This window comes from Hyperolius riggenbachi, chromosome 7 (assembly GCF_040937935.1).
Source record: "Hyperolius riggenbachi isolate aHypRig1 chromosome 7, aHypRig1.pri, whole genome shotgun sequence".
Taxonomy (NCBI): domain Eukaryota; kingdom Metazoa; phylum Chordata; class Amphibia; order Anura; family Hyperoliidae; genus Hyperolius; species Hyperolius riggenbachi.
This window is the reverse complement of record NC_090652.1, coordinates 62,585,248-62,609,958: the sequence shown is the minus strand read 5'-3', so window position 1 is coordinate 62,609,958 and position 24,711 is coordinate 62,585,248. Positions and strand designations below refer to the sequence as shown.

The 24,711-nt window shown below is 47.4% G+C and overlaps 1 protein-coding gene across 2 annotated transcripts in view; it reads left to right on the top strand.

Annotated features, from left to right (window-relative positions):
* Positions 1-217: 217 nt before the first annotated feature.
* Positions 218-24,711, top strand: part of LOC137524326 (interferon-induced very large GTPase 1-like) — a 182,672-nt gene continuing 158,178 nt past the window's right edge. For both annotated transcript variants that reach the window (XR_011022658.1, XM_068244058.1), the window contains exons 1-2: positions 218-317; positions 22,125-24,083. Coding sequence is in view for 1 of the 2 variants with exons in the window: in XM_068244058.1 (XP_068100159.1) it covers positions 307-317; positions 22,125-24,083 (1,970 nt within the window). In the remaining variant the exon portion in view is untranslated. The remainder of the gene's footprint in view (positions 318-22,124; positions 24,084-24,711) is intronic.

The window sequence follows — 24,711 nt, the reverse complement described above, 5'->3', positions numbered from 1 at the left end:
GCGTGTGCATGTGTGTATGTGTGTCTTGTGCGTTTGTGTCCGTTACCTTCTGAATTTTTTTTCTATTCCCTCAAAATGAAAATGAAACTGCATCAGTGTAAAAACTGTGCAGGCTGCCAACAAATTCCAGGAAGGGGAGAAATCTGTAACAGGAAACGTCTGAGATATAACATATGTGCCATAATCCGAGCAGCACAGGGCGTAGCTGGATAACGGTCACAGCTGCTTTTGTACATTTACATGAACTTAGCGTAAAGTGGACTGCGGCCTCATAATCGGGTGCAAGAAGAGCACCACTAAGCAACGATGGCAGTAAGGTAAGCAGGCACAGCTGAATCCTAAGGAACATAACAAATGCTGCTGAACAATTAGCCTGTACCAATGAATTGTGTTACTAAAATGTTAACTTTAGTAGTTTCTGGCAATTTTAATAATACTTGTATTAATAATACTAGTATTAGCAAACAAGTATTCACTATTTACCAGCATTCTCTGTGATCTCAGAGAATGAAAATAAGAGTGAAAGAAAGGCTTCAAGGTTTACTAAAGCCTAAAAAAAAAGACAAAAAACAGTTTAACTTACCCGGGGCTTCTTGCAGCCCCCTGTAGCCTTCCTGTGCGCACGCAGCTGCCTGCATCTATTTTGTGCATCGCAGCCCCCTGCAGTTATCCTTTGCCTGTGTAGCCCCCTGCAGACATCCTGTGTTTGTGCCATCGCCAACCCTCCAGCAAGCACCTAAAGGTGTGGCTAGTCAGAGGCTACTGTGCATGTGCAGCCCCGTGCCGTGTGCACCCTGATTGTACTCCCGTTGCCAAGAGCGTTTTGCACATGCGCAATAGTGATCTTCCCACACTGCACATACGCAGAACACTGCAGTGCGTAGGAGGGTGCTTGGCCAGCCAGCTTTCAGGGGGTCCTCGCTGTTCACTGAGGGGCACAGAAGGATGTCAAGGGCACAGAATGACTGCGGGGGACTGCAAGAAGCCCCTGGTAAGTAGTTGTGTAGCTAAGGAGCAGTGGGCCCCGATGCAAGTTTCACATGGGGCCCCCAAAGCACTCTATACATAACAATTGATACGGCGCACCAAAACCTGCCAATGGCAACTACAGTGTCAGAGGTGCAAGAAGGGGATGGGGAACAGCTTGTTAATGATTACCACTATTCAAAGTATCTATAGAAGTGATTATTATGAGCACAGGACTAATAGAGAGCTAATACTACAGTTGAGGGAGGACCCTTCTGGGCCCATCTGGCCCAAGGGCCCCGATGCGGTCTCTACCTCTGCAAACCCTATTGCTACGCCCCTGCTGGTAAGTTCTTTTTATTTTAGGCTTTAGTAACCTTTAAAGAGTTGCTTTCACTCTTATGTTCTCCCCCAAGATCACAGAGAATGCTGGTAAATTGTGGTTTCATGTTTGCTTATATTAGTCATACAGAAACTACTTCATAGTGTACCAGTGAGGCGCAGTCCACACCATAACTGCTAGCAGATCCGCAAAACGCTAGAGGTTTTTGGAGCAGATTTCAGAACGATTCTAGGCATGTTTAGAGACGATTTCTAAACATGCCTAGCGGTTTTTGGAGCGTTTTTGTGTAGCAGATTTCATATATTGTTACAGTAAAGCTGTTACTGAACAGCTTCTGTAACAAAAACGCTTGGAAAACCGCTCTGATCTAGCGTTTTCCAGAGTGGTTTGAGCTTTTCCTATACTTTAAATTGAGGCAGAAACGCTTCTGCAAACCGCAAAAGTGCTGCAGGACCCACATTTGCGGTTTGCTAAAAACCTCAAACCGCTGGTGTGCACCAGCCCATTGAAATACATTAGCCAATCGTTTTCACAGGCGGAAGCGGTTTGGAAACCACTACAAAAACTGCTCGGTGTGCACCAGGCCTATGTTAAACTTTTTTTTTTTTTACTTTAGACTCCCTTAAAAGCAAACCTAAACTGTAAAACAAAACAAAACAAAAAAACTGATGAGATAAACAATTGTAACTAGCCTCCTACTCCTAAAAAAAAAAAAAAAAAAAAAAAAAGATGGTAACAGACTATGGGCTTGATTCACAAAGCAGTGATCACCCAGTTATCATGCCTAAAAGACTTTAGGCATGATAACCATTGCACCACGCTAGTGAAAAGCCCCTTATCACGGCTAAACTCAGTTTAGGCATGATAAGTTTAGATAAGTTTAGATCGCGCGCAAAGTCCCGCGTGCAAAGCAGCGCCATTAAATTCTATGCGACGTTTCGCGCGCACCAGACTTTGCTAGCGCAAAACTTTTGATCAGCTGTGCACTGCGGTGCTAATACAGTTGGTGCTATAGTTATCACGCCTAAACTTATCACACCTAAACTTATCACGCCTAAACTGTCGTTCGGTCATTCTTTAGTCCAACGCCTCGCCGTAGCCCTTCCGGATCCACCCTCCACCAACACTTGGACCGGCAGGTAGCCGACTACCTGGCCTTGAGTGTGGATGTAGACACTGCGAGCAGCGACGATGAACCCTTGGTCTACTGGTTGCACAGGTGTGAGGGTTAGCAGAAGTACCGCCACCGCGGTGAGTAACATGGCGGCGGTCTCTGCGTCTCAGCCGGCGGTTTCTACCGCTCAGTCACGTTCCAACATGCGGCCTCAGGGCAGCAGGGGTACCGTCGCTGTGGCCGGCGGCATGGCGGCGGTTCCCATGACCCAGCCGGCAACTGCTAGCTTTCATGTTGGCGCAGACAGTGGTCAGAGCCTCTCTGACACTCAGAGATTCAGGCTTACGCGTGCGCGTGCAAAGCGACAGGACCTTTATGCTAGCAGAAGAGCAGTCAGCTGACCTGCCCGTCAGCTGACTTCAGGAACTCTTCCGATTGGCTGAGTGATAGGGGCGGAGCGAGGAGCACTCCAAGTATATATAGATCTGGCCTGTCACTTGTGCTTTGTCTGCTGTTGCGAATACTATAAGTGCTAGCTCTCAGACCATAGCCAGATCCGACAGTGTGCCAGAACCGGCAGGAGCTGGGAATCCACACTTAGTCAGATACTTTGATAGCTTAAAGTACTAATTGAACTGTCTTATTTGTTATGACCTCTTGCTTGTCTGACTGCCCTCTAGTCTTCTGATTCTGTACCTTGCCTATCTGATCTCGTTGCCGAAACATTGCTGATTGCACTACACACTGATTCTGTCTCTCGATTCTGTACTGTCTCTGTCCGTGAGTTGCTGAACCTGCTTGTTTGACTATTCTACCCTCAGCACTGGGTTAACCTAGGCTGAGGGGTTCTGGGTATTTCCGCTCCTCAGAAATACATTGCTGCAGTAAGGTCTGAATCACCAACTCCATCTAGGTGTTTCTTAACCTTAACTGAGATCTCCTATAGTCTAGGTGAACCTCGGCTGCAGTAGTATCTGATCACCTCACTCCATCTGGTGGTCTCACTACCTTGCAGATTGGGATCTAACAGTTATTGGATCCTCGGCTGCAGTAGTGTCTGGTTGCTCATTGTTGCTAACAGGGACTCCTGCTCCTCAGGAGTTCCTGATTTATTCTTGTGTGTTCATTATTACTGTTGCACTAAACACTCACACTTTAGGTGTCCAGAGGTTAGTTCATACTTGTATTATTGGTGATTCTGAAGATCATCCATAATCGGGTATATATCTGTATTCTTGGTGATACTGCAGATCGCCAATAATCAGATTCTCTCTGTGAGACACCGATTGTTACAGAACAGCAGACCAAACATTATGGAATTACTGCACAGCCAGTTGGAGGTTCTGACCGCCTCTGTAAACACTCTCACCAGGGTGGTCAATACCCAGCAGACTCAGATAACCCAAATGTCTGAGTCGGTTATATTACTCCAGAACGCTGTAAAAGCAGTACAATCCCCTTCTGTCTCTGATCTTAAAGGAATACTTAAGTCATTTAAAGAAAATGACTTTTACTCACCTGGGGCTCCCCTCAGCCCCCTGCAGCCTCTACAATGCTATTGCGTCCGGGGAGGCGGATAATCAGCCGCGTTCACAGCCTGTCGGCCGGTGACGGCCAAACCGGAAGTGGCCGCCGGCGAGACCAGCCGCATCGGAGGGACATGGCGAGGGCACCGTTCAGCTGCAGGGGGCTGAGGGGAGCCCCAGGTGAGTAAAAGTCATTTTTTTTAAATGACTTAAGTATTCCTTTAAGATGGATATGCCTGCTAAGTTCTCAGGACATACATCTGATTTTCAGAATTTTAAGAACCGTGTTCTTGCTTATTTTGAGATGAGACCTAACTTGTCAGGGTCTGAGCATCAGAGAGTTACACTGCTCAAGACTCTGCTTTCTGGCGATTCACAGACCTAGGCATACGGGCACCCGAACATGAGGCTTTAACGTCTGTGCATGAATTCTTTAAGGCTATGGCCGTCTTATACGACCACCCTGACAGGGCCAGTACAGCGGAAAGGAAAATAAAGGGGCTCACTCAGGGACGTAAAACGGTTGAAGCATACGCCACTGAATTCAGGAAATGGGCGGGGTCCACTAGATGGGGATCATTTGCCTTACTAGACCGGTTTCTGGCTGGACTTTCTGACCCGGTTTCTGATTTACTTTTAGGGCACCCTGATCCTAAAACTCTAGACGAAGCAATCTCCTTGGCTGTCAGAGTAGATCGACGTTTACGATATCAGAAACAGACTCGTGGGAGCAGAGAGGTGAAGTTTGTCTCTTGTGCCTCCTCTTCATCTGAGTCCCCTCCTGATGAACCAATGCAAATTGGTCGGTCCAGATTGACGCAGATCGAGAAAATGCGCAGAAGATCTGAGGGCTTATGTTTTTACTGTGCTGAGGAAGGCCATGTGGTACAGAATTGTCCAAAGAAGTCGGGAAACGCTGCCGCCTAGGTGTAGTTAGAGGTAGTACCCTGGGCGAGCCACTTTTACCTCTAAATAAGAATCGAGTGAATCTGCCATGTTCCGTTGCTTGGAACAGCCAGGTGTTCACGACTGAAGCTTTCGTGGACTCTGGCTCTGAAGCCAATTTTATTGATCATGATTTTGTAATGAAATTGGGTATTCCTGTGCTTCCTTTGGACCGTCAATTCATGGTCACGGCCGTTGATGACTCTCCTCTGCAGAGTAAACGTCCTCTCTCTCAGACTCTGTCCCTAGTGTGTACTATAGGGGTTTTGCATAAAGAGAAGTTACAGTTCTTTGTGTTACAGATGACAACCTCTACCATCATCCTGGGTATGCCTTGGTTACAACAACATTCCCCACAAATCGACTGGGCCACAGGCCAGTTACTAAGTTGGTCAGAGTATTATCACTCTCATTGTTTGGATAAAGTGGCACTTTGTACTGCCAAGGTGCAAGTCAAGGGTGTACCTGAGCAATATGCCGAGTTTGCAGATTTATTTTGTCCCAAGGCAGCTGATAAACTTCCACCTCATCGGAGTTTCGATTGCCCGATTGAGTTGAGATCAGGTTGTATGCCCCCTAGAGGCCATCTGTATAACTTTTCGGGCCCTGAGAAACTTGCTATGCAGGAATACATCAAAGAGAATCTGGCTAAGGGGTTCATCCGTCCCTCTCGATCCCCAGCTGGAGCAGGGTTCTTTTTTGTACAAAAGAAGGACGGTGGGCTCAGACCCTGTATTGATTATCGTGGGTTGAATAAGATCACGGTAAAGAATCGTTATCCTTTGCCTCTGATTGACGATCTCTTTGCACAAATAACCAATGCTAGCATTTTCTCCAAGCTTGATTTACGGGGTGCTTACAACCTGGTGCGCATTAGGGATGGCAATGAGTGGAAGACGGCCTTCAATACTCCTGACGACCATTACGAGTATTTGGTCATGCCCTTTGGGCTGTGAAACGCCCCAGCCGTCTTCCAGGAATTAATTAACGAGGTTTTCAGAGAGGTCTTGGGAAAATTTGTATTAGTATATTTGGATGATATACTGATCTTTTCTCCCAGCCTGTCAGAACATAGAAATCACGTAAGATATGTGTTGAAGAAATTGAGGCAGAATTCATTGTACGCCAAGTTGGAGAAATGCCTCTTTGAGGTCACTGAGATCTCCTTTTTGGGCTATGTGATTTCCACAACTGGTCTTTCTATGGACCCACAAAAAGTGACAGCTGTGTTAGATTGGCCACAACCGGTGGGACTGAAGGCACTCCAGAGATTTATTGACTTTGCCAATTACTACAGGAGGTTCATTAAGAGTTTTTCTGCGGTGGTGTCACCCCTCACTCGCATGACCAAGAAGGGTGCTGACGCTTATCACTGGTCCACAGAGGCCCAAGAAGCCTTCATTCAGTGTTCTGCACCCATCTTGAGACATGTTGATGTTACCCTCCCATTCATAGTTGAAGTAGATGCCTCAGAAATTGGGGTGGGGGCCGTTTTGTCTCAACGCTCGGGTTCACAAGGCAAGATTCACCCTTGCGCCTATTTCTCACGCAGGTTTTCCCCTGCTGAGAGAAACTACGATGTGGGCAATAGGGAATAACTGGCCATCAAGCTTGCCTTTGAGGAATGGCGTCATTGGCTTGAAGGGGCAGAACATACAATTACTGTGTTTACTGATCATAAAAATTTGGAGTACATCGAAGGAGCCAAGAGGCTTAGTCCGCTACAAGCCCGCTGGTCTCTATTCTTCTCGAGGTTCAGATTTGTTATCACGTACACCCCAGGTAGTAAGAACATCAAGGCTGATGCTCTTTCCAGATGTTTCGAACCAGAGACAGCCCAGCCCACATTTCCCGAAAGCATTTTACCTCGCAAGGTAGTGCTCGCAGCCACTGAGACCTGGGAGGATTGGGTAGCCACATTAGCTACCTATCAGCTTGACACCCCGGAAGGGAAGCCAGAGGGGGTTCTGTTTGTGCCACTTCCCTTTCGATTACTAATCATGCAGCTATTCCATGCCCATAAGAACGCTGGGCATCCCGGGGTTGCTCGCACTCTGGATCTCCTCACCAGGTGTGTCTGGTGGCCTTCTCTGGCCTCTGATGTCAAGGTCTGTTTGTGCAACACATCTTCCGTTTGCATGGTATTCCGGATGATGTGGTCTCAGATAGAGGGGTCCAGTTTGTGTCAACATTTTGGAGGGCATTTTGCCGGGGTTTAGGTATGAATCTGTCATTTTCATCAGGATACCACCCACAAACTAACGGGCAGACCGAAAGGGTTAATCAGGCTCTGGAACAATTTCTTAGGTGTTACGTGGCTGATGCACAAACCGAATGGGTTAAGTTTCTACCCTTCGCGGAATTTGCACACAATAACTTGAAAAGTTCTTCCACCGAATTGTCTCCTTTTCAGGTGGTCGCCAATAATCAGATTCTCTCTGTGAGTTGACACCGATCATTACAGCAGGCTTGACCTGTGGCCAGAGCTGTCTCAATTTGCCATCCAACTTCTCTCTTGCCCTGCCGCAAGCGTCCTGTCAGAAAGGACCTTCCGTGCATCTGGAGGCATTGTCACTGAGAAGAGAAGTCGCCTAAGCCACGACAGTGTTCAGTACCTGACATTTATCAAAATGAATGAGGCATGGATCCCGGAGGGCTACTGCACGACCGAAGACTAAGTCAGTCCCCACACACAGCATCTCTGCCTGCAGGCCGCTTGACTGCCTTCTCCGCCACCACCAACAGGACTGCCTTCTCCGCCACCACCAACAGGACTGCCTTCTCTGCCACCACCAACAGGGTCCATGATTCTAGGCAGATTCCTAAAATTTTAAGGCCGCCGCTAGCAGCGGCCGCTATACTAATTTTTCTGGGGCGTGCACATGCCTGCCTAATATTTCGGGCTGCACTGCAGGCGGCTGCAACAAAAAAACAAAAGGCATGTACATGTGCCCATCCCCCTTCGTGATCATTACCTTGCCGCGGTGAAGGGGCTTGCGTATCACAATGAAGCAATGACCGCCGGCTATATGAGTGTCTCGGGTGGGGGTGGCACACCAAAGATAATAAGGTCATTGTTTCATTGTGGTCAGACCAAATTTGATCAGCTGGACAGTCACTGTTCTGTCATTCAGCTACATCAGCCGGGCGAGCATATGGGCTGAAAAGCCACCATCACCTGCACTCTCGTCATGGTGCGCACCAGTCCAGCCTGGCCGTCACTACACAAACGGCTGTTTGCAGTCACTGCATACCTTTCAAATCATCTGTGACTGCACATTGTATTATACCTGGCAGTCAGTGCATAACTTGCACTTGAATGGACGGCAGACTTGCCCTTCATAACGGATTCCCGTTAAAGGATTTAAAGTTGACTCATTACAATTAGGGCCTCAAAAAGTCTTTCTGAGTCCTGTATTGTTATTTTTGGTCACTACCTTGGGGCGGGCGTGCATGCCTGCCTGCTGCCCTCCTTGGATGTGTAGTGGTAGCCGTTGCTCAGGCTCCACACCGGATTCCATCCCTCATTCCCCGGCCATTACCCGGGGTCACAAATGGCAGACTTGCCCGCCTCCATATAATTCTCGTGAAAGGAATGTGGTGTCATCTTTGCCTGCCATAACTGATTCTCTTTAAAGGATTTAAAGTACATTCATTCAAATACACAGCAGGGCCTCAAAAGTCCTCCTCCTGTATTGTTATTTTTGGTCACTTCCTCGGGGCGGGCGTGCATGCCTGCCTGCCTGCCTGCTGCTCTCCTTGGATGTGTAGTGGTAGCCGTTGCTCAGGCTCCACACCGGATTCAAACCCTCATTCCCCGGCTATTACCCGGGGTCACAATGCCAGACTTGCCCGCCTCCATAGGATTCTCATTGTAGCGGTACTGAACAAGTACACAGCAAGTAGAAAATGTAATTTAAAAACAAAACGTAAGCTTTTTAACAATGCCATGGAAAGTTGATAAGGCAGTCACACATTACCTGACATCACTGAGTGAGGAAGAGCAATCTCGCCATGTTGCGCAGTAGTCCAGCATGGCCGTCACTAGTGTTGGGTGAACAGTGTTCGCCACTGTTCGGGTTCTGCAGAACATCACCCTATTCGGGTGATGTTCGAGTTCGACCGAACACCTGATGGTGTTCGGCCAAACCGTTCGGCCACATGGCCGAACTAAGAGCGCATGGCCGAACGTTCCCCGAACGTTCGGCTAGCGCTGTGATTGGCCGAACGGGTCACGTGGTTCGGACCCGAACGTGCTCTGATTGGCCGAACGGGTCACGTGGTTCGGGTAAATAAATACCCGAACCACGTCATTTCTCCGCCATTTGTCTGTGGGTTTAGCTTTGGGTAGGCAGGCAGGGTAGTTCTCTCTCCAGCCAGGCTAGCCAGGGTCCCCCCAGTCATTGTGTCGCTGCTGGGAACAGTAGTACACCGCTCACCCACACTATATAGCATTGTGTTTACTGCCACTCTGTGTACACCGCTCACCCAGCACTGTATAGCATTGTGTTTACTGCCACTCTGTGTCTCTGCTGGGAACAGTAGTACACCGCTCACACGCCACTGTATAGCATTGTGCTCTGTGTCGCTGCTGGGAATAGTGGTAAACCGCTCACCCACCACTGTATAGAATTGTTCTCTGTGTTGCTGCTGGGAATAGTGGTACACTGCTCACCCACCACTGTATAGCATTGTGCTCTGTGTCGCTGCTGGGAACAGTAGTACACCGCTCACCCACACTATATAGCATTGTGTTTACTGCCACTCTGTGTCTCTGCTGGGAACAGTAGTACACCGCTCACCCGCCACTGTATAGCATTGTGCTCTGTGTTGCTGCTGGGAATAGTGGTACACCGCTCACCCACCACTGTATAGCATTGTGCTCTGTGTCGCTGCTGGGAATAGTGGTACACCGCTCACCCACCACTGTATAGCATGGTGCTCTGTGTCGCTGCTGGGAACAGTAGTACACCGCTCACCCACACTATATAGCATTGTGTTTACTGCCACTCTGTGTACACCGCTCACCCAGCACTGAATAGCATTGTGCTCTGTGTCGCTGCTGGGAATAGTGGTACACCGCTCACCCACCACTGTATAGCATTGTGCTCTGTGTCGCTGCAGGGAACAGTAGTACACCGCTCACCCACACTATATAGCATTGTGTTTACTGCCACTCTGTGTACACCGCTCACCCAGCACTATATAGCATTGTGTTTACTGCCACTCTGTGTCTCTGCTGGGAACAGTAGTACACCGCTCACCCACCACTGTATAGCATTGTGCTCTGTGTCGCTGCTGGGAACAGTAGTACAACGCTCACCCACACTATATAGCATTGTGTTTACTGCCACTCTGTGTACACCGCTCACCCAGCACTATATAGCATTGTGTTTACTGCCACTCTGTGTCTCTGCTGGGAACAGTAGTGCACCGCTCACCCGCCACTGTATAGCATTGTGCTCTGTGTCGCAGCTGGGAATAGTGGTAGACCGCTCACCCACTACTGTATAGCATTGTGTTCTGTGTCGCTGCTGGGAACAGTAGTACAACGCTCACCCACACTATATAGCATTGTGTTTACTGCCACTCTGTGTACACCGCTCACCCAGCACTATATAGCATTGTGTTTACTGCCACTCTGTGTCTCTGCTGGGAACAGTAGTACACCGCTCACCCGCCACTGTATAGCATTGTGCTCTGTGTCGCTGCTGGGAATAGTAGTACACCGCTCACCCACCACTATATAGCATTTCTGTGCTGCCACTGTACTGCTGCCAGTCAGCGTGTACTTTAAGGATAAGTGAAATGAAGAAGAAATCCGGTGAAAGAGGGAGGGGCAAGGTAAGAGGTGTTTCCCCTGACGGTTCACGTACAGGCCACAGGGGAGCACCGAAGAAAACCCACTCAATACCGCCCATGTTGTCCAGGACAACAACCCTCACAAATCCAAAAGAACAGGACCAGATAATTACTTGGATGACCTCTCAAGCGTCCAGCAGTGGGTTAAGCAGCACCAGCACATCACGCACGAGGTCCGAGTCCTCAGCCAGTTACAAGGAGCCAGTGGGCACAAAGCTGACACAACCGGCAGCGACACCACGCACACAACTGCCAAATAACCAGTCCGAAGAATTTCCTCAGGACACAATGGGGTATTCGCAGGAGCTATTCCCAGCCCAACAAACTTCCACCTTTCAAAGGTCAATGGAACAGCCAGAAATGTTGTGCCCAAATTCACAACCATTAACTGTGGGAAATGCACCGCGCACTGAAATGCAAGGCGAGTCCGAGGACTTTGAAACCCAAAACCCAGAGCAAGTTGGGCAGGAGGGGTTGCAATTGCAGGAGGTCGGCCGAGAAGATCTGGAAGACGACGTTGGAGTGAGCTGCACAGAGGTTGTTCTGGGGAGCTCTACTCCACGGCGGCGGCCCCCCACAATCACATATGACGAGTTTGAGGAGATGGAAGAGGAGGGTATGGACAATGTGGACACAGACCCAGATTTTGTATGTGAAGGAGAACATCGCCGTCGTAGCAGCACAGATGAGTCTGTTGAAGAACCCACTGCTGCACGAGTTCGCCTTGTGCCACAAGGTAGGCGGCGCACAATTTCAGGCACCACAAGCATGGAAGTTGAAGTAAGAGGCAAAAGAGGCGCAAACAGAAATCGCCAGCAAGGCAGGTGCTCCAAAGTCTGGTCTTTCTTTGAAGACTGCAGTGAGGATGGTACCATGGTGATTTGCAAGGTGTGCAAGACCCGCCTGAGCAGGGGGAAAATTATTAACAACTTCTCCACCACCAGCATGAGCCACCACATGGTATCCAAACATCCCACTCTGTGGGCAAACGCGGCAGGACAGGGTACCAGCAACACTGCCTCCCTTGGGGTCACCAGACTCACCACCAGACCCTCCTCAGCAGCAGCAGTAGCCCAGCCAATGCGTGGTTCACAACAACATTCACAAACATCAGACGACGCTGACACTGTCACTTTCCGGAATAGTGCTCTTGAGGTCTCTCAGTCTTCATCAAACACAACAACCAACTGCCCTTCAGTGTGCAGCCCTACGGTTCAGTTGTCTGTCTCGGAGATGTATGAGCGCAAGAGGAAATTGCCAGCAAATGACCCCCGGGCCGTGGCACTAACAGTCAGCATAGCCAAGCTTCTGGCCTGCGAAATGCTGCCATATCGAGTGGTGGCTACCACTTTGCGCGCTCTGCAGTGCCTGAGTTGCATGAGCACGTGGTCAGCAAAATAACCCGAAGCTTGAAGAATGCCGTTGCCTGCAAGGTTCACCTCACCACTGACACCTGGACGAGTGCGTTCGGCCAGGGTCGATACATCTCCCTTACCGCGAACTGGGTGAACCTTGTGGAGCCTGGCAGCGATTCCTCACCTGCTACGGCGTGGGTGTTGCCCACGCCGCAAACAGCTGCACCGCCGTCCCTCCCACTGGATAACAACAGCAGCACCTACCTCTCTGACTCCTTCTCCTCCAACGCATCTCAAAGCTGTACCTCATCCGGAAACGCTAACCCAGCAGCAGTAGGATCGTGGAAGCAGTGCAGCACAGCTGTTGGCATGCGTCAGCAAGCGTTGCTGAAGCTGATCTGCCTTGGGGATAAGCAGCACACAGGGGAGTAAATTTGGAGGGGAATAAAGGAACAAACGGATTTGTGGCTGGCACCGCTGGACCTGAAACCGGGCATGGTTGTGTGTGATAATGGGAGTAATCTCATTCGCGCTTTAAGGTTGGCGAAGCTGACACACATCCCTTGCCTGGCGCACGTGATGAACCTAGTAGTTCAGCGGTTCCTGAAAACATACCCAGGCGTGGCCGATCTTCTGTTGAAGGTGCGACGAGTGGCCAAACATTGTAGAAATTCCAGTACCGCTTCGGGGGCACTCGCCAAGATGCAGGAGCGCTTCAATCTCCCCCACCATCGCTTGCTGTGTGATGTCCCTACGCGCTGGAATTCTACGCTGCACATGCTAGCCCGCTTTTGCGAGCAGAAGAGTGCAGTGGTCCAGTACATGACGGCGCAGTACCGAGGCGCATCCGGACAGCTGCCAAGCTTCTGTGGATCCGTTTGGGCCAACATGTTGGACCTCTGCCAACTCCTCCAAAATTTTGAGCAATCCACGTTGCTTGTGAGCAGTGACAACTCTTCAGTCAGCATTACCATACCACTGCTGTGTTTACTGAAGAAGTCAATGTTGAAAATCAAGGAAACAGCTGTCATGATGCAACTGGGGGAATCTGAAGGAGAAAACGATCAGCGTGATGATACCAACATCAGGCCATCTGCCTCAGGAAACGCTGGCCCCAGCAGCTATGACGAAGAAGAGGAGGAGGAACAGCTGCATTTGGAGCAGGAATTTCATTCCACCACTGACGAGGGCCAGAGCGGTGCACGTTGGACTTCCACAAATCAGCGCGAATGGTCAGCAGAAGCAGGCCAGGAAGAAGGTGACGACTATGATGCATCACAACTATCACAACGCTCACAAGAGGATGATGAGGATTCTGGCAGGACTCTGGCACACATGGCTCAATTCATGCTAGACTACATTGAACGCGACCCACACATTGTGCGCATTCTGGACAACACCAATTACTGGGTTTATACCCTTCTGGATCCACGGTACAAACACAATGTTCCAAAACTGCTTGAAGAAACAGTCAGACAGGTCAAAATGGAAGAATACCAGCAGGTCCTTGTGGAGACTTTAGAGAGGAGATTGACATCCTCCCCCTCCTCTAGCCAGTTGTACGCCGACAGACTGACTTCCGCAAACCCAGGACGACCAGGAGGGCAGCAAACAACACAAGCCGCAGCTAGTGCCCAAAAGGGAATGGTATCGGCAGTGTCCTTGGAGTGGCAAAATTTTATGACACCCATGCAGCAGCCCACAGAACAGCAAGCTTGCATATCCACCTCCAACACCGATCGCCTGGAGAAGATGGTCAAGGACTACATGTCAGATGGCGTAGCTGTGTTGAACAATCCATCTGCACCCTTCAACTATTGGGTATCGAAGCTAGACACCTGGCACGAACTGGCAATGTACGCAATAGAGGTGCTGGCTTGCCCGGCAGCCAGCGTTATGTCGGAACGCTGTTTCAGTGCTGCCGGAGGCATCGTCACAGATCGGCGTATCCACCTCTCCACAGAAAATGCAGACCGTCTGACTCAAATTAAAATGAATCAATCCTGGATTGGAAACGACTACGCAACACTCCAGGACCCCAACCAAGTAACATGAACAATGAACATCTGTGATGGGTTAGCGTTTCCGGTCCCTGTTTATTGAACCTCTTATCTGTATTACATTTATGACTGCATGGCGGCAAAATGCATTGCTATCCGCACGCTTCTTGTCCTCATGCAAGGCCTGGGTTGTTGCGTCTCAAAGCGTGGCCTTCTCCTCCTGCGCCTCCTCCTGTTCCATCACGTGTGCTGCTGCTGGGTTAGCGTTTCCGGTCCCTTTTTACGGAACCTCTTATCTGTATTACATTTATGACTGCATGGTGGCAAAATGCATTGCTATCCGCACGCTTCTTGTCCTCATGCAAGGCCTGGGTTGTTGCGTCTCAAAGCGTGGCCTTCTCCTCCTGCGCCTCCTCCTGTTCCATCACGTGTGCTGCTGCTGGGTTAGCGTTTCCGGTCCCTTTTTACGGAACCTCTTATCTGTATTACATTTATGACTGCATGGCGGCAAAATGCATTGCTATCCGCACGCTTCTTGTCCTCATGCAAGGCCTGGGTTGTTGTGTCTCAAAGTGTGGCCTTCTCCTCCTGCGCCTCCTCCTGTTCCATCACGTGTGCTGCTGCTGGGTTAGCGTTACTGGTCCCTTTTTCTGGAACCTCTTATCTGTATTACATTTATGACTGCATGGCGACAAAAAGCATGTTACGTGTGCAAAGAAAAATGACATTTTCCGCATTTAAAAGACAGTTTTTCCTTTGAAACTTTACAATCAATTTTCTCAAAAACTATAAGCTCTTTTTCAAATATTTTTTTTCCTCTTGTACCCACTTCCAAGGTGCACAAACCCTTTAAATTTGGGGTATGTAGCATGTAAGGAGGCTTTACAAAGCACGAAAGTTCGGGTCCCCATTGACTTCCATTATGTTCGGAGTTCGGCTCGAACACCCGAACATCGCGGCCATGTTCGGCCTGTTCGGCCCGAACATCTAGATGTTCGCCCAACACTAGCCGTCACTACACAAACAGCTGGTAACTTGCGTTGCGTTACACAGTTAGTTTGGTGTGTCAGTGTGAAGCAGTACTCTAATTACACTACCTGATTGATGTATACACATGCAAGATGTTTTAAAGCACGTTAGGCATGCAATTTAGCATTCAATGTGATTTCTGCCCTTAAAATGCTGTTTTGCGTCACATCCAGATTTTTCCCCGGGACTTTTGGCGTCTATCCCCCTCCGCCATGCCCCCCTCCAGGTGTTAGACCCCTTGAAACATCTTTTCCATCACTTTTGTGGCCAGCATAATTTTTTCTATTTTTCAAAGTTCGCCTCCCCATTGAAGTCTATGGCGGTTCGCGAACCCAAAATCGGAGGTTCGGCCCATCTCTATTCAAATGCTGGAGAGGGGGTGAAGCCACAAACAGCCAATCTGATTTGTTTAATTTCTATGGGAATATACAAATTATTGATGCCAAGGACCCCAAAGCTCACAAACTTGGTCATTGAGTGTTTGTGTGTTAGGGTTAGAAAAAGTGGGCGAAGCCAACACCAGTCAAATACCTACACGGGCAACGGCGGGTCATCAGTGGATGGAGACAAATACAAATTTCACTGGAAAATGTAAACTGCAGCCATTCTTACACTATTAATGGCAGGGTTTTTAAATTTTGCACAGTTGGTCACTGGGTGAATGGGATTAATATTCAGAAAAGTGAGTGAAGCCTACAAAAGTAAATCAAACTTCACCTATTGCTTTTCAAGGGGAATATTTAATTGCAGCCATTCTTGCACTGTTAATGGCACAGGGCTCACACCTGGTACAGTTGGTCATTGGGTGACTGGGGATCAAATTCAGAAAAGGGGGTGGAGCCACAAACAGCCAATCAGATTTTTTCATTTCAATGCAAATTATTGATACCAAAGACCGCAAAGCTCACGAACTTGGTAATTGAGTAATTGTGTGTTAGGGTTAGAAAAAGTATGCGGAGCCAACACCAGCCAAATACATATCCGGGCAACGCCGGGCAATCAGCTAGTATATATATATTACACCTCCTACGTGTGGTATATTTTGAAACAGGGAATGGCACAGAGGGCGACATCACAATCGGGGCAGTAGAATCGTGATTCCTTTCGGACTTGTTTCTGTTTGCCATCTGTCTTGCAACGTACAACACACATCCTGGTTAGGGCATTTTTTTTTAATAATATGAATATACTCCATGAAATGACAGAAGTTGGAGCAGGCAATAGTCGAAGGTCGCTGCAGGCAGCAGGCAGAGTGTAGTTGAAATCTAGACAGATGTCAGTGCAGGTGGCAAAGAGAGAGTAGTCAAAATCCAGGCAGAGGTCGGTGCAGGCAGCAGGCAGAGAGTAGTCGAAATCCAGGCAGAGGCCGGTGCAGGCAGAGCGTAGTCAAAATCCAGACAGAGGTCGGTGCAGGTGGCAAAGAGAAAGTAGTCGAAATCCAGGCGGAGGTCAGGGCAGGCAGCAGGCAGAGAGTAGTTGAAATCTAGGCAGAGGTCGGTGCAGGTGGCAAAGAGAGAGTAGTCAAAATCCAGGCCGAGGTCGGTGCAGGCGGCAGACAAAGAGTAGTCAAAATTGAGGCAGTGGTCGGTGCAGGTGGCAGGCAGAAAGTAGTCAAAATCCAGGCAGAGGTTGGTGGAGGCGGCAGGAAGAGAGTAGTCAAAATCTAGGCAGAGGTCGGTACAGGTGGCAGGCAAAGACTAGTTAAAATCCAGGCAAAGGTCGGTACAGGTGGCAGGCATAGAGTAGTCGAAATCCAGGAAAAAATTGGTAACAGTAAGGCCTGACAGAGTAAGGCAGATCAGCAAAAGCACTAAGCTATCACGCACCTGAACTGTAGGAGACCGATGTGCTGAGGACAACTACCCTTGCAACTCGCAACTTGAGTCCCTGGAGTTGGAACAGGAATCTCCCGTAATCAAGGTGCAAGAGCGGTTGAAGAACCAATAGCGTGATGACTAAGTGTGTGATCCAAAGGTCCAATAGCGCTCCCACAGGTTGAGTCTGGTAGTGCAATGACTCAACAACCAGCCAGGTCCAGAGGTGAGCAGAGGTTTGGCAACGAAGCAAGTTGTCGTACAAGCAGAGTTCAGTGATACAGCGGGTCCTTGGACAAGCAAAGGGTCGGGAGTGGAGCAGGTTCACAGACAGGCAGAAGTCAGTGCACAAACGGGTAGTCGTACAAGGCTGAGGTTGGCAATGGAATGGATAGTCAGACAGGCCAGGGTAAACATCTAGGAAGACAACAGGCAGACCCTGGGTCAAACACGGGAGCACACTCACACAATAGCTGCGATACTACAGCACTGGAGAGCTGCACTCTCCAGGCTTATATAAGCCATTTAAAGCAAATGACATGCTGCTTAACGCGTCACACCGTATGCACACGCAAGGCGCATGTACACAGACGCGCAACACATCACACGCATGCAGGCAACAATATGCACACAACAGATTCCTTATGCACGTGCTCGTACAGTGCTACACCAACGGCTTCTGCCACCAACGCAATGTGCATACGCTTAAAGCACCAGACTCCCATTCCTAGGACCCCGGCAAACCATGCCAGGACATCTGCCAGCATCTGCATGTACCAGCCACCTCGCCCGGACTGGTAACTGACTGTGACATTAGCTCAAAATCAGTTGGGAACCAAATGTCTTTATTGTATTGGATACAATTGCATTTATCCACTTGTATCCAATACAATACATAATTGGGCCAATCACCTTTAAAATTTTTAAAGCAGACCTGAACTCAGAATTTCATCTCTGCTCTAAAATATATGCAACAGCATCAGCATAATAACTTTAAAAGAAAAAACATATCTTTGTTGCAGCTTATACAAATCCTAAATCACATATTCACTGTTTCTACTTCCTGATTCATGAAAGCAGACAAATTGTTAACATCCTACACTATCAAATGAGCTTATCTGCCATCTCTGCCATGGCAGTCATGTGGCAGTCATATGACACAGGGAAAAGAACAAATTACAACTTGTGATTAGACCGAAATGAGGCATTGACGACCCACAGCTTCACCTGGGACACGGAAATTGGAGGTGGAGAACAGCCCCTTGTCCATGGTTTGGATAAGGGCTCTAGAGGAGAGGAGAGAGGGTGGCCTGGCTGCCCCTCTCCTTTCAGAGCCACCCAATACTATGGACCATGTGGGCTGGTATAGTTCAGGGCACAAAGCCCCACACAGCCGGTGCACCGCATTCTGGCTATCCCAGCCTGCATGGGGGACAAGGGGTTAAAGAGGCTTGGAAGGGGGGACCCCACATAATTATTTTTTTTTATTTCCAGTAATCTGAACAAAAAAGTAATGGTCCAAAAAACAGGTATAGTTGCCAGGGATCCTCATACAGCCATATTGCGGCTGTATAGCGATTAGAGTTGAGCTGAAATTTTCGTAATTTCGCATTACTATAATTACGCATGCGAAATTTGCGATTACGATGCGAAATTAGCGTAGCGAAATTGCCATTAAAATCGTAATTGAAAATACCGTAAGCGTAATTTTCAACGCGAAATTTCGCGTTTCGTTCATGCCGTAATTTCGCATTAAACGCTACCGTAATTTCGCGTTAAACCGTAACGCTCCGTATAATATAAAAAAGCCGCCGACTTTAAGGGTTAATAGCAAAGCCCCCTTAAATGCTAAGAGCCTCAAATTTGGAGAATATATTAAGGAGATCAGGAGGAATAAGAGGAAAAATTTTTTTTTCAAAAAGACCTTATAGTTTTTGAGAAAATCGATGTTAAAGTATCAAAGTAAAAATGTATACATTTAAAAACCCGCCGACTTTAACGGTTAATAGCAAAGCCTGCTTAAAGTTTAGGAACACCAAATTCCTAGGGTATATTAAGGGGATCAGTGGGAATAAGAGGAAAAATTTTTTTTTTAAAAAAGACCTTATAGTTTTTGAGAAAATCGATTTTTAAGTTTCAAGGGCAAAAATGTCTTTTAAATGCGGAAAATGTCAGTTTTTTTTGCACAGGTAACAATAGTGTATTATTTTCATAGATTCCCCCAAGTGGGAAGAGTTTTACTTACTTCGTTCTGAGTGTGGGAAATATAAAAAAAAACGACGTGGGGTCCCCCCTCCCAGACCTCTTTAACCCCTTGTCCCCCATGCAGGCTGGGATAGCCAGAATGCGGAGCACCGGCCGCGTGGGGCTCCGCACCCTGACTATACCAGCCCGCATGGTCCATGGATTGGGGGGTCTCGGAAGGGGAGGGGCAGCCAAGCTTTCCCCTCCCCCTCCGAGCCCTTGTCCAATCCAAGGACAAGGGGCTCTTCTCCACCTCCGATGGGCGGTGGAGGTGGAGGCCGCGATTTCCTGGGTGGGGGGTTCATTGTGGATTTTGGGAGACACCTTTAAAAAGGGGTCCCCCAGATGCCCACCCCCCCTCCCAGGAGAAATGAGTATAGAGGTACTTGTACCCCTTACCCATTTCCTTTAAGAGTTAAAAGTAAATAAACACACAAACACATAGAAAAAGTATTTTAATTGAACAAAAAACATAACCACGAAAAAAGTCCTTTAATATTCTTAATTAACCATTAATACTTACCTGTCCCTTTAAATAAATGATCCCACGCAATATCCTCGGAAATGTTCTATCAGTTACAATGTAACAAAGTTATTACAATGTAACAACTTTGTTACATTGTAACTACGCCGCACCCGACGTCACTCACCGCCGCCGCCGCCGCCGCGTCTGCGCTGCAGGACCCTACAGAGCTCTGAGCTATAGCTCAGAGCTCTCGAAAGCATCTTTGTATTTGGGCTGATTTGAAGGAACCCCATTGGTCTGCTAAGGACCAATGGGGCTCCTTGGAGCCCAAATACAAAGATGCTTCTCAGAGCTCTGAGCTATATAGCTCAGAGCTCTGTCGGGTCCGTGCAGGACGCTAAGTCCCCGCCGGCTCCGCTGCCCTCCCCGCCTCTCCCACATGTCACCCACATGTCACCCACATGTGGGTGACATGTGGGTGACAGATGTGGGCGGGGTGGACAGCGGGAGCTGCGGGGACTTAGCGTCCTGCACCGACGCGTATGCGGCGGCTGAGCGGCGAGTGGCGTCGGGTGCGGCGTAGTTACAATGTAACAAAGTTGTTACATTGTAATAACTTTGTTACATTGTAACTGATAGAACATTTCCGAGGATATTGCGAGGGATCATTTATTTAAAGGGACAGGTAAGTATTAATGGTTAATTAAGAATATTAAAGGACTTTTTTCGTGGTTATGTTTTTTGTTCAATTAAAATACTTTTTCTAAGTGTCTGTGTGTTTATTTACTTTAACTCTTAAAGGAAATGGGTATGGGGTACAAGTACCTCAATACTCATTTCTCCTGGGAGGGGGGGTGGGCATCTGGGGGACCCCTTTTTAAAGGGGACTCCCAGATTCCACCATGAACCTCCCCCCCAGGAAATCGCGGCCTCCACCTCCACCGCCCATCGGAGGTGGAGAAGAGCCCCTTGTCCTTGGATTGGACAAGGGCTCGGAGGGGGAGGGGAAAGCTTGGCTGCCCCTCCCCTTCCGAGACCCCCCAATCCATGGACCATGCGGGCTGGTATAGTCAGGGTGCGGAGCCCCACGCGGCCGGTGCTCCGCATTCTGGCTATCCCAGCCTGCATGGGGGACAAGGGGTTAAAGAGGTCTGGGAGGGGGGACCCCACGTCGTTTTTTTTTTATATTTCCCACACTCAGAACGAAGTAAGTAAAACTCTTCCCACTTGGGGGAATCTATGAAAATAATACACTATTGTTACCTGTGCAAAAAAAACTGACATTTTCCGCATTTAAAAGACATTTTCACCCTTGAAACTTAAAAATCGATTTTCTCAAAAACTATAAGGTCTTTTTGAAAAAAAAAATTTTTCCTCTTATTCCCACTGATCCCCTTAATATACCCTGGGAATTTGGTGTTCCTAAACTTTAAGCAGGCTTTGCTATTAACCGTTAAAGTCGGCGGGTTTTTAAATGTTTACATTTTTCCTTTGAAACTTTAACATCGATTTTCTCAAAAACTATAAGGTCTTTTTGAAAAAAAAATTTTTCCTCTTATTCCTCCTGATCTCCTTAATATATTCTCCAAATTTGAGGCTCTTAGCATTTAAGGGGGCTTTGCTATTAACCCTTAAAGTTGGCGGCTTTTTTATATTATACGGAGCGTTACGGTTTAACGCGAAATTACGGTAGCGTTTAATGCGAAATTACGGCATGATACAACTGTAATGCGAAAATTACGCGAAAATTACGCTTACGCGGAATTTCACGAAATCCTTCTTCATTACGATTATGTACTTACGGCCATAATCGTAATTACACTAATTACGCAAAATTTCGCAAAATCGTAATTAGGTCATTACGCTCATCTCTAATAGCGATCCCTGGCCAAAGCGTTGCCACTTCCACAGGGTTTACAAGGGGTCAGCACGCACTGCATACTGACCCCCTGGAAACCCCATCATGAAATTCACTGCTCTTTCTTTTGGTATTAGTAAATTTGCACTACCATTAGGTTTATACATTATCTGTCATTTACCACATTTATACACAGTACATACTTTTGTCCTATCATAACGTTAAAACCGATTTTTCCCAAAACTCTAAGGTCTTTTTTCCTTGGCTATATCCAGCGCCCTTTTATAGCAATTTAAGATCTCAGCTATAAAATGGCACCCTTTTATAGCCAGAAAAAAAACCCTCAGGCGCCCTTTTCACCACCTTAGAGCTGAGATTTGCAGCAAATAACATTGAAGTCTATGGAGATGCCTTTTTTACTCAGATAGCTCAGGCACACTTTTCAACCGTCTCTGGGGGAATTATGTCATCATCAATGGTTATAATCACATTTTCAGATTAATGGAAATTAGAAGGGAATTGGCCCATCATTATTTTTTATGATATACACTTAGATCTTAATTCTCTGGGTCACCTTTTTTTCTGTGTATTTTTTTTCACAGACTAAATACTGGGAAAATGAACAGCAGCAAAGTGACAGTGGCTGTGAGAGTGCGTCCTATTGACCAGAGAGAGGAAGATCTAAACTCAAAGTGTGTTGTCCAGGTAGATGGAAACCAAATTACCCTTCTATCTCCCTCTTACCACAGTGACAGAAAAAAAGCTCATATCTTCACATTTGACAATTGCTTTTTGACAAAGGATAGAAATGATTCTGGCCAGGATGAGGTATTTAAACATCTTGGAGATGGATTTCTTGATCATATCTGGAAAGGTTACAATTCTTGTGTCTTTGCCTATGTGCAAACTGGGTCCGGTAAAACATTCTCAATGATGGGAACAAATGACCACCCAGGCATCATTCCAAGAATCTGCTCTGCTTTATTCAACAGAGAATCCAATTATGCCAACACCATCAAGACTGAGGTCTCCTATTTTGAAATATACAATGAGGAGGTAAGAGATCTGCTAAGGTCCACAAAAAGTCCCAAGAAACTCAAAGTCCGGGAAGACAAAGTACTGGGTCCTTATGTGGAAGAGTTATCAAGCCATGCCGTTCAAAGTCATACAAAAATAAACCTTTTGTTGGATCAGGGTAATAAATTGAGAGTTACTGCAGAAACCCAGATGAATGACCGGAGCAGTCGCTCTCATGCAATACTCACACTGACTGTTACACAGACCTGTAATGAACAGAAGTCTGGTGTCTCCAGGGAGCTGGTCAGTAAAGTTAGTCTGGTGGATCTAGCAGGTAGTGAAAGGTCTAGCAAATCTGGAGCCGAAGGAGATCAATTAAAAGAATGTTCTAAGATCAACCAGTCCCTGACAACTCTTGGAATAGTCATCAATGCATTGGCTGAAATTGCAGAAAACAAAAGGAATAGTACATTTGTGAATTATAGAGGCTCAGCTCTCACCAGGCTTCTAAAGAACAACCTTGGAGGAAATAGCAAGACAATTATGTTGGCCACAGTTAGTCCAGCAGCGGATAATTATGAAGAAACGCTGTCTACCTTAAGATATGCAGACAGTGCAAAGCGTATAGTCAACCAAGCAGTGGTGAATGAGGATGTGAAATCCAAAGCTATAGAGGAGCTACAAGGTGAGATAAGAAGACTCAGAGAGGAACTTAATGAAGCAGAGCATGAGAAGGTGGCACAAGTTGAAGAACTTAAGCTACAGTTGAAGGAAAAGGAAAACCTTCTCAGAGAACTGCAGATTTCATGGGAAGAGAAGTTGGAGAGGACAGAGGCTGCCACACTAGAGAGGCAGAAGAACTTGGAGAAAATGGGCATCACTGTCAATAAGCAAGATGTCATATTCAATAAGAAATTACATCTTATTCAGCAAGATAGTTCTTCTTTAGTGATCCATGATTTAAATGACATTACCAAGATTGGCTCAGGCCCATCGCAAAATATCCAGATTGCTGATGATGATGAGATTGAGATTGAACATTGTATTATTAGCAAGAGGGACGAAGGAGAGGTTTTCCTGAGTCCAGTTCAGAACTCTACAATTTATATCAATGGCTGCCTGTGCACAACAGAGACCCAGCTGTGGCATAAAGACAGAATACTCTTAGGAAAAAACACTAATTTTACACTACATTTTCCTGACAGAAAGAAGCCAGCACATTGGAAGAAAAGTGTGACCAGTGAAGCTGAAGCTCAGACCCAGGATGGACTCAGCAAAGGAAATGATATATTAGCCAGTATTCCTCCAAGAACAGACTGGATGAAGGATGAGAAACTGAACTTTGAGTTAAAGCAGACCTCCTCTAATCTACATATACACGCTCATAATAAAATGACTGAACTCTCACATCAGGAGACAGATGCAGTCAGGAACACACAAGATTGCTTTCATAGAGAAGGCATCTCACAAAACTCTGTGAGTTTAAAAAACAGTGGAATTCCTCTGAATTCTTCAGATTCAACATGCTGGCTTACTTCACCAAGGTATTTTATTTTAATCTTTAAAAATTGTAGAAATTGCTGTACAGCTAAATACTTGGAAAAACAAAACAAAAAACAAAACATATAGTTGTTAGTTGAATGCAGCCATACACTGAGCAAAATTAACCACTTAGGTACCAGCAGTCTCTGCCCTCTTAAGGACCAGAGACTGCTGGTACAATACTGACGGAATCCCGACGTATCGATGCACATACCTGCCGCAACCGCCGTCACCGCTGCACGCCGGGATCCTCCTGACATACACTCTGCCATCTCTATGACGCAGAGTCATGTGAGCCGGTCCGGAGCTGCTTTCATTGGCTCCTGATCGTGTCTATCAATGTAAGCCAATGGGAGTGGCTTAAATTGATAGACACGGCCAGGAGCCAATAAAATTGGCTCCTGAGCGGCTCACATGGCTCTGCCGTCATAGAGACAGGCACAGCCAGTGAGCTGTGATGAGAGACGGGTTTGAGCGGTGCGATCGCCGGGGAGAGACAGAAACGGCAAATGTGCACTGCGGGCGGTGATTGAAATCTACGCCCTGCCAGCCAGGAGCCCACCAAAACAGGGCGTAGATTTCAATCACTGCAGTCCTTAAGTAGTTAAAATATTCAAACAAATCTAAGGA